At 34.0% G+C, this 12,780-nt stretch overlaps 1 protein-coding gene across 1 annotated transcript in view; it reads right to left on the bottom strand.

Annotated features, from left to right (window-relative positions):
- LOC145259601 (extracellular matrix organizing protein FRAS1-like) overlaps nucleotides 1-12,780 on the bottom strand; it is a 294,783-nt gene that overhangs the window by 61,299 nt on the left and 220,704 nt on the right. The window contains exons 49-51 of the mRNA XM_080117256.1: nucleotides 10,811-11,022; nucleotides 9,147-9,294; nucleotides 4,296-4,501 (exon numbers count right to left, since the gene is read on the bottom strand). Of these exons, the coding sequence (XP_079973382.1) occupies nucleotides 4,296-4,501; nucleotides 9,147-9,294; nucleotides 10,811-11,022 (566 nt within the window). The remainder of the gene's footprint in view (nucleotides 1-4,295; nucleotides 4,502-9,146; nucleotides 9,295-10,810; nucleotides 11,023-12,780) is intronic.

The raw sequence follows: 12,780 nt of genomic DNA, 5'->3' as shown, positions 1-12,780 counted from the left end.
AACACTCCGCACATGTATGCACGAAGACGTTTATTTGGTTTGTTTGTGACTGAAAACATTACACAACCCTTTTAAAACGAAGGAATGTTTACCAATTTGATTTTGTGCGCTTAACAGCCTACAACAAATGTTGACAGAAGCCGAAGATGACGACAGTCATGAGAGGAGAAAAGAAAAGTATTATTTCAATCTAATACATAAAATGAATAAAAATGTGAAAACTTCAAAACTCATTCCACTGGTATATGTCTTGATTTGATTCAGTTCGTGTTTATCCGTTACACTAGGTGTGTCAGAAACTGCGTGAAAAATATTGAATAATTCGACCCCCTGTCTTTCCAAGTTTATAATTCAAGCCCTAATTTTGTTTTCAATTAAAGGAGCAAGGACCAAGGTTTCATTGGAAAAAAAAAAACATGATTAAAAAAAAAAAGTTTTTAAACTTCGGACTTTACAGGTAAATTTCTAAAAAACACTACTTTTTTGTTTTAAATTTGAATATATTATTTATTGACCTTTTATCTTCAATTTGTGATATATAACACTTTGGTGAGTAAATTAATTATTTACTTTTTAATAGACATTTCAAAATGGGGGGGGGGGCGTGGATTAAAAAAAAAACTTTTGCCTAAAAATATTATATTTGGTTTATTGGAAAGAGCATAAAATTTCACATTGACCCTGAAAATATCGTAAGAATAGAATCAATAGAAAAATTTTGATAAATTTTTAAAGTTTAAAAATTGAAAAATACTGAACTCGTAAAATTCAATTAATTTCATTACTGTTTTTTTTTTAAATAAATAAATAAAACAATATTTCTATTACTTTTTATACAACTTTAATAGTTTATTTTGGAAGTATAATCCATAAAGAAAATAAACAACCCACTTTTAAAAGAGAAATTAAGAGTTTTTTATATTTTATTCGCAATTTCGTATTAGGGGGGTGTCAAAAATTCCTACAAAAATTCTGATACACCTATCGTTACTCCTCTGCACTATATCGCATTCTACTATCCCCATGCGACGTTGCCCGATAGTCTTTTTTATTTAAAATATTTTAATTAATAATTTACGTGATTGAAATATGATTTCTTCACCTGTAAATGAAAGTTGCTTGGATTATGAATAAATGTAAAAAAAAAAAAAAAATACACACTTTCTTTAATCTTTAAAAAATAAAAATAAAATGTCAACCACTTATTTCCCCCCCCCTCCTTCATTCTGTTAAAAGAAAAAAAAATTGACTACATTAAAAAATAAGAATAAACTTAACAAAAGATTTTGCGTCATCAGACGGGAATCGAACCCGAAATCAACCGTAATAAGATAGCGTCTCATCAATTTGTCTATCGCAAAAGCGTTAGCGATACTAGGATTATAAAATGTTAATCTGTACGTAGATCAAATGACGCCCAATTGAGGGAAATCGTTAAAAAAAAAAAAAAAACGCTGGAGAAGGAAAACAATTAGCGGTGAAATTCAGAAAATTGATTCTAATTTATGATTTCTTCTAGATTTTTTCACGGTATCATTGTTGCCAGGAAAAAAAACTGCCGGTGATGACATTATAAAGTCAGGCCGCCTTAGGGACCCCGCATCCGGATTTTTTGTCGGGATTTACTCCCTTAGCCTTTCTCCTGATAGGGTACTTCCGCAAGGCAGCAGAGGTTTTGAATCAGAGTTGCCTTCTCCCAGGTGAGCTACCAACCGAAGTTGACGAGCCCCACCTGTTCGTACTGACTGGTTTTAAGGCGCCAGTGGACCGCATTTTCCCCTTCTCCCAGTTAGTATAAACAGTTTCGTCGGGCTTAGTCGCTAAACTACACAAAAAGGCCAGAAGTTATTCGAGACGTACACCATGAGGGCATTTTTTAGGGAGAGGGAGCTTATCGCCACTACCACCCTCGGTTGTGACAACCTTTGAAACCAAAGACGTTACTATTACCAAATAATACACTATCTGAAACCAGGAGCGGCACTACCATCTTAACAGACTATTTTTTTATGAGAAATGTTTATATCTCCAATGCACGCACAAAAAAGAAATAATAAAAAAAGTTGCTTAACAAGGACCCGTTGACCTGAAAACTTGCTTCATATCTTTAAGCTAAAAAATATTGATTTTAAAGAATAAATAACATATCTTTTTTGGTTTTATTAAATTTCAAATTTTAATATTCAACGATAAATAAAACAACTGTAATCTTATTATTCTCTCCACCTGCTTGTCTTTGTTTGGCTCTGTCTATTGCAATATTCGCACCGCATGTGTTGTTTTTTTTTCTATAGCTTTCTTACGAAAAGTACCTTTCCGTCTCGACGAGACCAAGAAAAAACTGAATGTTTTTGTAGAAGTCTTTAATAGCAGATATTTCGTAATGATACCACAGAAAAAAAATCACGCATGAAACTTTATTTAAATACTGTTTTAAATCCATAGACATTATTTATCAGGATAATTATTTAGCTCCGTCGATATCGAGCACTTTGAGAGAAATTAAAGTGAGACACAAAATTAGCAACTTTGTGCTGCGAAAATGATTTCGGCGATCTAGAACGTGAGCAATTAGAAATATTTAGAAGTGACATAATTATATCACCCTTATTTCTTTTCTTCAACAGAATTTTCGGTGCTTCTGCAGTATTATAGAATTTTGAACAAATGCATTCAAAGTAAGAACACTATTACGTACTTACGTGCCATGTTAAAATTAGTACATACTCCAAAAATTACGAAAAATGATCCTGTAGATAATGCGCTAGATTTAATTTTTACAAAATTAAAAAAAAAATCATGCATACTACTGGTTCGACATTTTCTATTTCGAAATGGTGGATTTTAATTGAATGCAAGTCAGTTTTTCATACAGAGTTGGTCGCAAAAAAATTGTTCCGCATTAAAAACATAGAAAAAACTCTATAATTTGATAAATTTTACATTTACTTGTAATTACTTTTCCACTGTATCATTTTTGTTGTAATTTTTAGAAGTTATACTAATTTCGACATGACAAGTAAGTACGTAATAATGTTTTTACCGGAAATGTATTTGTTTCAAATCACACTGTTCCATGGAAGCACCGAATTTTCTTATTTTATATATTTAGAATATAAATAATAACATTTTTACAAACATGCTTTAAACCTTTTGTTTTTTGTCACTTTTAGTCTTCCATAATTCTATAAAATCTGCAAAAAAAAAAACAACAACAAACAAACAAACAATCTGACCAATAAATCATTTACAAAATATTTTACGAGATTCTTTCAACCAGTTTCCAGACTTTTTGCGTATGGGCACTTTTATTGATAGTACACACATAAAACTCTTGTCCTTTCAAAGTAATTTCCTCCGGCTGCAGTGCACTTGTTGTACCATTCCAATAATTTCTGGAAGGCTCTGTGGAAATCCTCTTGTGTAAGCTTGTCAATGCCCTTCATTATAGCCTCTTTCATCTTCCTTATTGTCTCATAACAACAACAACCTCTAAGGTTTTCCTTCAGCTTAGGGAATAACCAAAAGTCACATGGTGCAAGATCTGGACTATAGGGAGGATGAGGAACTGTCCTGATGCCCATCTTGGTCGAAATGTCTGTGACAAAAACGGGATTGTGGGTTGGTGCATTCACGCAAATCTTCTGCATCTTCAGTTCCTCGCAAAAATTGTGTGTACAGTTCCCACACTGACATCAAACTGTGCACTTATTGTCTCTATAGACACATGACGGTACTTATACATGGAATTCTTTATTTGGCTAATCAACTCTGGTGTTCTGACTTCCTTACTTCTTCCACACCTCTCATCATCCCTCACAGACTCCCTGCCTTCCTTGAATTTCTTATGCCACTCAAAAACTGATGCTCGATTCATGCAAGATGGTCCAGAAGCAGTCTGAAGTATTCCATACGTTTCTGTTGTATTTTTTCCATGTTTAAAACATGTTTTTGTTGTGTATAGTTCTTCTAAAGTGTCCTCACGTCCAGGTTGCAATTTTGAAATTCACCAGCTGTGACAATCAGGCTTTGGTATGGTATATTCCAGTTCCTGCTGTAATTGTTCAATTGAACCTAAAGTCATAAAAATTGGTCAGCCATCTCAAGACGTATAGCAATAGCATACTGAATTTTCAAGAGTCTACGACAATTTTAAATGCCTGTACAAAAAAAAAAGCCTGGAAGCTTATTAAAAGCACCGTGTACGTCACAGCATAAAATACCTCCCAACGGATTGATATGCCGTAAAACAATATCTATTCCCTAAAAAAAAAAAAAAAAAAAAAAAATCTTACCATTTCCCCAGGTTGAAAAGTGATTGTAGAATTTCGATTGTGTCTTCTTTCTTTGTAATCTAATCCCGATATTGCCGTTCTTTGTTGCGTATAACAAACTGCGGATGACTCGTAACCGATGTCCCCGCTTCTTACAATGGGGACACTTATTGAGGAAGTTTTCTCGTCAACTCTGTACTCCATGTTTTCAAACTGCAGGACGGCCACTGTAACCAGATGGAAATATTTATTTGTCATGCCTACAATTTTATAATATTTTATGACCATGTTTAGAATCCTTTCACAATGAAATTTAAGTGCTAACATATAAAATTTTACGATTTTTACCGGTTAAGTATTTTTAGCAACCATTAATTAGTCCGTGCTTCTGTAGAGGTTATCAAAGGGGAGATAACCAGTGAGGAATTTGGAATTCAATCATATATGGCTGGTTTCTGTCGCATCGAGCACGTTGTAGCGACACGTTAGAGACATTAAAATGGATGGATAATGAACATTTCAATTACGCATACATTTGTCGTATCCACCCACGTAAATTCGAAGTAAAACGTAAATCTGTGCTTCTGAGCGCGGACATAGTTTAGGACTATACCACGTGACAGGATATCCACTTTCTATCCAATCAACGCTCAAAGAAAACAACTTTTCTAGAATCTTTTTCTGACAGCCTTCGCTGGAGCCGGCCAAATCGTATAAAAGGCACTGCGCCCGAAATCCAAACCAGTTCGGTTCAGTGAAGTTTAGGATGCAGTAAGCAACTCGCCGGCTGACTCCGACTTGTGAGACGTAAAACCACCAACAGGACTTCGCGCGCCATGCACCTAAATTCTCAGCATGAAGGTACCATATCAAAGGAGAATTAACTCTTTTCCTCTTTTTCTAGACTAAGCACATGGTGCAAACACAAAACGAAAAATATGTTTTTGCAGCTAATATTAACGTTCTAATTCCACTGGATTAATTCCCCCCAAAATAACCTTTTGTCACACCAGACACATTTATGGAGCAAAGTTATCACATTACTGAACTAACAAATGTAGCTAATTTTATTTCCTTGTGTTTTAAAAAAGAAGAAACGTTTTTCTCTAAAGAATTCATGATTTCCTCAGTCGGGGAAGGTTCTTTATTTTCATCTGTTGTTGCAGTTTTACTCAAGTTCTATCTGACTCTATGTAAGAAATACATATAATAATACATTTAATGATTTAATCTTTCTCTTACGTGTCGACACCGCACACGTATATCAAAACACAACAAGACAAAATGATTTATCTTTTTATTAAATAAACCTTTATTATAAATGTTAAAATTCGTTTTCGCCATTATGCTGATTCTGACACCTTTTATTTTATTTATTTATTTATTTTTTTGTTAAGGTTGGGAGACATTTACCTATGCTCACGCCACAGCTGTAATACCAGGCATTAGTGAATGTAGACAAAATCCCCTACAACGTCATAAAATTTGATTGAAAAAAAAATAAACAAACAAAAAAAAAACAAAACTATTTAATCAAATTGTATGAATTTTGGAATATGCCATCTTCAATCCGTGACTTTTCTGTATTTTCTTAACTTAAAATTTTCATAACAAGTGCGCCGGGATGAGCTGTTTGGACAATTACGAGGCATCACTCTTCTGCTTGATAAGAAATGCTCTCTGGGTTGGCAAAAAGATTCGCGCAGCAGGCTTAAAAGAGACACCGAGTTGTGTCCGATGCGGAGACTGGGAGGAAGATATTAGCCACGCCTTCTTTTACTGCACTATTGTGCGCCCGTTATTTGAAGGCTACGCGGTTCGTATATTGAACGGACAGTTCTTTGTCCTCGAGGCTTTTTCGGTCATCTGCAGTTGGGAACTAACCATGAAAAAGGAGGAACACTATGTGTTTCTTTGCTTATGAGAGGCGTGATATGGTCAACATGATAGAAGGAAGTTTACGGAGATGAGATCTTCACTACTCTCCAGCTTGTGCATATTTTCACCGCTTTAAAACGCGTATCAGACTGGAGGAGGTGAAACTCTTCTCGGATAATTTCAACGAAAGGTAGGTGAAAGTTTTGTGTCTGTATCGTTTGATTGGACGTAACTTAGAGGATATTGGTTAGCCAAAATGAACTAATCGAAATAATATTAAAACAAATTATCCATTCTCAGGCAAAAGTGTTTCAGACAATCAGCAATAAACCAACGCTTCTATCAAATAAGGAGGTAATGCCTGGAGATGGTCTCCTGGGATTGACCAAAACAGATACTAACTTTGATCCAGCCAGAAGTCCGGAATACTCTTGTGCAAGCAAACAGGATACAAAATTGGTTTCAAAATCTAGTGGGTTCTAACTCTTTCTCACAGAAAGCATGTTGGGAGTCTATCTCTGTTCTATCGTTATTTTTATAGCAGGTGCTCGACTGAGCTTCAATCTATGCCCCCCCCTCTCTCTCTCTCTGTAACACATTCTCAACACACCCTCGTTTACTGTCAACAATTTCCCTTACTCTTTACATTCTTTTGGTCCAGTTAGGACTAGTGTAAGTTATTTCCTGATTTTTCACATTTTTAATTTAGCCAGTGTATGGACGATGCCATAAGTTCCCCCTTTTTGCCCCCTCTTCTGGTAGATAATCAACACCTGCCCCCAATTAGGTTACAGATTATCAGAGATGTGTGGTCACAGGCTTATCTTCTAAAGAGATGTTTTTAAATAAAGATTTTTCTTTTTTAAAAATTTTTAAATTTTGTGGGGCACGCATCTATTCTGACAAAACTACTTATCTGTCACTAGCGGAGGGTACTTATACTTACAACTTTTTCTCATTGTAAATATTTCATGTTCGTTTTGTATAAAAATTTAATTTACCCAGCTCCCCACATCATGTATATATTGTAATTTTTTATTTTAAGTAGGTCATAGAGAGATTTTGTTTTGGTGATTAACTAGTTAAGTTAAAATATACGTTCGGTAGGTCCAGACTCACCCCTCCCCTTTTTGGCCTTGTTTCACGTTTCATATGTTTTGTTTTTTTTATTATGTGAATAAATAGTGAATCGATATCTGTTGGACAAACCAATTGCTCTGCAATAGTATTGAGTACCTTCTTCAAATTTTCATTATTTACCAGTTCTTAGAGTTGTAAGAGTAACAAAATGTATTAACAAAAACATACAAAAGTAATGGTTGTTCGTCTGCTGGACGAACAACCATTACTTTTGTATGTTTTTTATTAATACATTTTGTTACTCTAGTCCTGTCTTCTGTTTTCCTTGTGATAAGGTCAAAACAATGACTCATTAGTAAACAAAAGAAATTAGAAAATTAACACGTGGTTTACTAGACCAAGTGTTGAATAAAGGGACTCCCTGGTAACGCAGGGTTGCCATGAAAGTGAAGCGGAAAATGACACTGTGGTTGTTAATTGTGTTTTAAAATTTGGAGTGTTCACTAAGAAAAAGAATGTTTTCAAATAGATTTTAAATCGTAATGTAAAAAGTTTGGAATTTAATTTCATAAACACTAAAATATTACAATTAGATATTTATGTAATAGAATGGATTTGTAATTTTAGTTTCATAAACAATAATATTTTACATACACAAAAGTTAACCACACAGCTGACCTGATTGGTGATGTCAGAGAATCAAACAAAGAAAGGTTTTAATACATAAAGAAGTCAATCAGAGAGAGAGAGAGAGAGAGAGAGAGAGAGAGAGAGAGAGAGAGAGAGAGAGAGAGAGAGAGCGGATGGAAGCTTTGGCTCAGGAGAGATTTGATCTGTTAAAGTCCATGGAAGCGGTTCAGTGGACAAGACTAAAGGAAACGTAGAATACAAAGAAGTGTTTGCAACTCCGAGACGGAGAACACCAGGAAATAAAGTCGCATAAAATATAATCCCGAGTATCGATTGTCGCTCCTTCGGATGGAAGATTACAACTTTTACAGACGAGTCAGTAAAGACAAACCGCTGGAAGAAGGTATGTCCTCCTTTTGGGTTGCTGTCCCATCCACAGAAAAATGTGTTTCGTCCGTGTAAAGAACTGCGTTTGTAACATACAATGAATGTCGCCTGTTACTGTCATTTGAATCTCTAAAACATGGACCCACCCACGCACACACAAACGAACATTATAGAGTAGACGACAGGATCCGCTCGACACGTAAGCGTATATAAAACCGCGTTATATACAGTATAGCTACACGAGATATACGTAAATATACATACACGCTGGTTATATAGACCACTATATAAAACAATTACGGCTTTGTATTTATCGTTCGAATCCAGTTCAACATTGTTCCACAGAAAAACTTACACTTAGAGATGTTGGCAACCTTCATGTGATCCCTTACACAAATATCTGATGTCTTTCTATAAATAATTCTAACTAGAAAGATATCGGAGAAACGAATACAAACAGAAATCATCTGATTCATGTATAAATGGATGATGCTCTTCCTCAACAACAACAACAACAACAACAACAACAACAACAACAACAACAACAACAACGACGACGACGACGACGACGACAACAACAACAACACATAACTTTGATAAATATACATGGAATTATTTTTATAATTTAATCTTAATCAAATATTTACTGAAATAAAAAATAAAAATGAAAAAAGTGAAAATAATGTTTTAAAAATTATATAATTTCGAGTGTTTTTATTTTCATTCATATTTTGTTATTCAAATTCAAAAAATTCGATGAAAAGCAAACTGCCTATGTGGTAAGAAGTATTTTCCAGGGAATAAATATTCGTCTTATTTATATTCTTCGAATCACTTTTGCCATCTTGAGTTTTATTTTCACATCAACAATAACAATAAGGAGAAACGAATTCTTACCATCTTCATGGAGGTCTGTGATGACTACCACAGCTGAGAAAGGTTGTTGGAGGGTGCTGCCCACAGGAGAACTCAGGAATATTTCGAATGTTTCCTTGCCTTCCAATTTCGGGCTAGCATCATCGTTGAGAATTGTCAGCTGGCATTTCTGAAAATAGAAACACATGTCTGTTCAATAACAAAAAGTTCAAGGGTGTTTATATATATATATATATATATATATATATATATATATATATATATATATATGCTATTTGTTTTGGTTTTAGCGATATGCTTTGAATGAATTCAATTATTTACGAAAGTGCATTTTTACCTAAATGCGAGTTGGGAATAATTTCCCCTTTAACCAATTTGATACTCCCACATGGGGAGCAGTATATATATATATTATTTTTTAAATATAATTATCCACTGACACGTGTTTCGTCGTCTACGACTCATCAAAGTGGCTGAATCTAGCGAGATTCGAAATTCGAAATCGTGGGGTCCCGATTTCGAATCTCGCTAGATTCAGCCACTCTGAGGAGTCATAGACGACGAAACACGTGTCAGTGGATAATTATATTTTAAAAATAATATATATATATATATATATATATATGTATATAGCAGAACTGGTAAATAATGAAAACTTGAAGAAGGTGCTCAATACTATTGCAGAGCAAATATATATTTTATATTTTATTACCGTTTTATCTGTTTAGTTACATATGTTTCCGCTACTGAATCGTATTAGCGATCCAGTAACTTCATCAGACTTGGACAGAAGTGGTTATTATGATTTGAAAATGCGATATTAGAAGAAGACGATTTAAAAAAAAAATAGAGGGGGGGAATCTCCGTTTAAATCCGACAATATTTGATTTTTTAAGATTTAATAATTAAAGAAGAGAAAGAAAAAAGAAAGAAAAAAAAGGGGGCGGGGAAAGGGATCTAAATGGAAATTCCCCGCCTTTTTTTTTTTGTTTTTTTTAATCGTCTTCTTCTAATATCACCTTTTCAAATCATAATAACCACTTCTGTCCAAGTCTGATGAAGTTACTTTTGTTTATTGATTACTCATCAATGAAAACATTACATCGTTTTTTTTTATTTAGAAGGTATTTGAGTAGAAATAAATTTGTACAAATCTGTGGATGATGATGATGATGATGATGTGTGTGTATCCGTGTAAATAATGGATATATAGGGAGCGTTGATTGATAGAATGGATATACGGCATAATCACACTGACACACCGGTTCCCGTTAAAATACGGAAGTTAAGCATCGTTAAGCATGGTCAGTACTAACTGACCATCAGGGAATATCAGGCGTTGTAGTTGCTCTCCGCTTATATCAACATTGTTTCCAGTCGTCCTGGACTCCTCTTGCCACTGGAATCAAGCAGTGACAACAATAACGCGCGCAGACAGTGTAGACCGTATGAAGACTATTGTTTTGATAGAATGGATAAAAATACTAAGCTCTCTAGTACGTGTTAAATCTTACATCTTTTTAGGTCTAAATAACCTGTAAAATAGGATGATGTCAAAAGAAAGCACATTCGTCCTGACTGTTGATGTAAAAGAAGAAAGAAAGAATCTAGACGAGAGATATTCAAACTTCGGCATCGTTTCGTGTTATCCAGTACAATTGCACGATTTTATCATATGTCCTTACCTGAGTTGTTTGTCCCGGTCTAAACACGAGTCGGTTGGACACAGGAGTATAGTCCTGGCGGGGCATGGCGGACAAGGGCGAACTTAACCTCGTGGCGCACCAGACAATTGACGTATGAAGCTGTTCTGAACCAGACCGAAGCACGTCGACTTCAACCGTGCCAGCGTTTTCGTGAAAGACGTAAAGCGGTTGCGAGAAAAAGATCAATGATTCTGTTTCACGAAAAAGCAAAATAAATAAATAAATAAATAAAATAAATTAAAAAAAATATATATGAAAAACATAAGAGGTTATATACTTTGATTTATAGAAGGCAATACAATGCAAAGGTATAACGCATAGACACTGAAAAAATAATTAAACATGATTGAAAAAGCTATACAGAATCATCTATATATATATATATAAATATATATATATATATATATATATATATATATAGTTGAGATGGTAATTAATAAAAACTGAAGAAAGTGCTCAATACTGTTGTAGAGCAAATATGCGTTTTATTTTTATTACCGTATCTTTCTGTTAAGTTACATTATTGTTTCGGCTACACGGCCGTTTTTTTTTGGCCGTCTGTAGCGTCCTCAGACTTTTACAGAAATGTTCGCTATTTTGGGATGGAAGAGTGGAAGAGTGATTGAGGTCAGGGGGAGTTTGCGAAAAACATTATTATTTCGTAAATCTCGTATATATATTAAGAAAAATCAAATAATAGGACCTTTATATTTTGAGGAATTTTATTTCATTTGTTGCCAGCATTTTGTCTCCTCACAACCCTCCCCCGACCTCATTCACTCTTCCACTCTTTCATCCCAAAATAGCGAACATTTCTGTAAAGGTCTGAGGAGGCTACAGACGGCAAAAAGAAAACGGCCGTGTAGCCGAAACAATAATGTAACTTAACAGAAAGATACGGTAATAAAAAAATAAAACATATATATATATATATATATATATATATATATATATATATATATATATATATATATATATATATATATATATATATTACATCTATTGTGTTCTTATTTGTGTTAGTATGGTCAGGTGGAGAACACGTATTGTTATATCTGGGGGCATGCCTTCGTCAGAAATGTGTTCGGCATTCAAACATACATATAGCTTTGTAAAATGAACAAATTTCGCAGAAATTGAAAAGTAATTAAAAAAAACTATTATATTTTCTAAACTTAATAATATGGTGATAATCAATCTTATTTATCGATTTATTTATTTTAATATTAATACTTTATCTTTTGCTATTTTCTTGCATTTATAATTAATTCTCATTTGTTTAGTTTTTTAAATTTATTAATTGTGATCCTATGAAGACGGTATATATGTACATATATATTACACACACACACACACACACACACACACACACACACACACACACACATATTGTAATGTTAGTTGTGATTTATTGTGTCTCTTTGTGAGTCGTTCAGCTGAGTGTGTCGAGCAGACTGAGTACTTGCGGGTTGGAGCGTCGATAGTATATTTGTGAATCGTCGTGAACGAACGATTCGGTATTGAGTAGTGTCTTTCCCTCATTATAGGTAAGAACTCTCGCTGGGTCTCGTCAGCGACATTGAAATCCCGAAGCCAAAATATCGCCCCGCCATAATATTAAGAAACATTTTTATTTCGTAAATCTCGTATATATATTAAGAAAAATCAAATAATCGGACCTTTATATTTTGAGGAATTTTATTTTATTTGTTGCCAGCATTTTGTCTACTAAGTTCGTTTGAGTTCAAACAAACTTGTAAATCAGTTAATCTAACTGAATTGAATTCAATAAAGTTGGCAAAAAATAAAATATGATTATTTCAGTTGTTATGTAAAGAGGAGGTAGAAATTGACATAATAGAGGATACAATAGCTTCAAAGATTAACCATCTATTTTGATGCTAGTTAATATCAGGTCGGCACAAAAGCGTTTGCGATTTATCACTCCA

The sequence above is a fragment of the Euprymna scolopes genome, chromosome 35 (genome assembly GCF_053919585.1).
Source record: "Euprymna scolopes isolate OS-2025 chromosome 35, ASM5391958v1, whole genome shotgun sequence".
Lineage (NCBI taxonomy): Eukaryota > Metazoa > Mollusca > Cephalopoda > Sepiida > Sepiolidae > Euprymna > Euprymna scolopes.
Note: the sequence above shows the minus strand (reverse complement) of the source record. Positions and strands in the feature narration are given on the sequence as shown.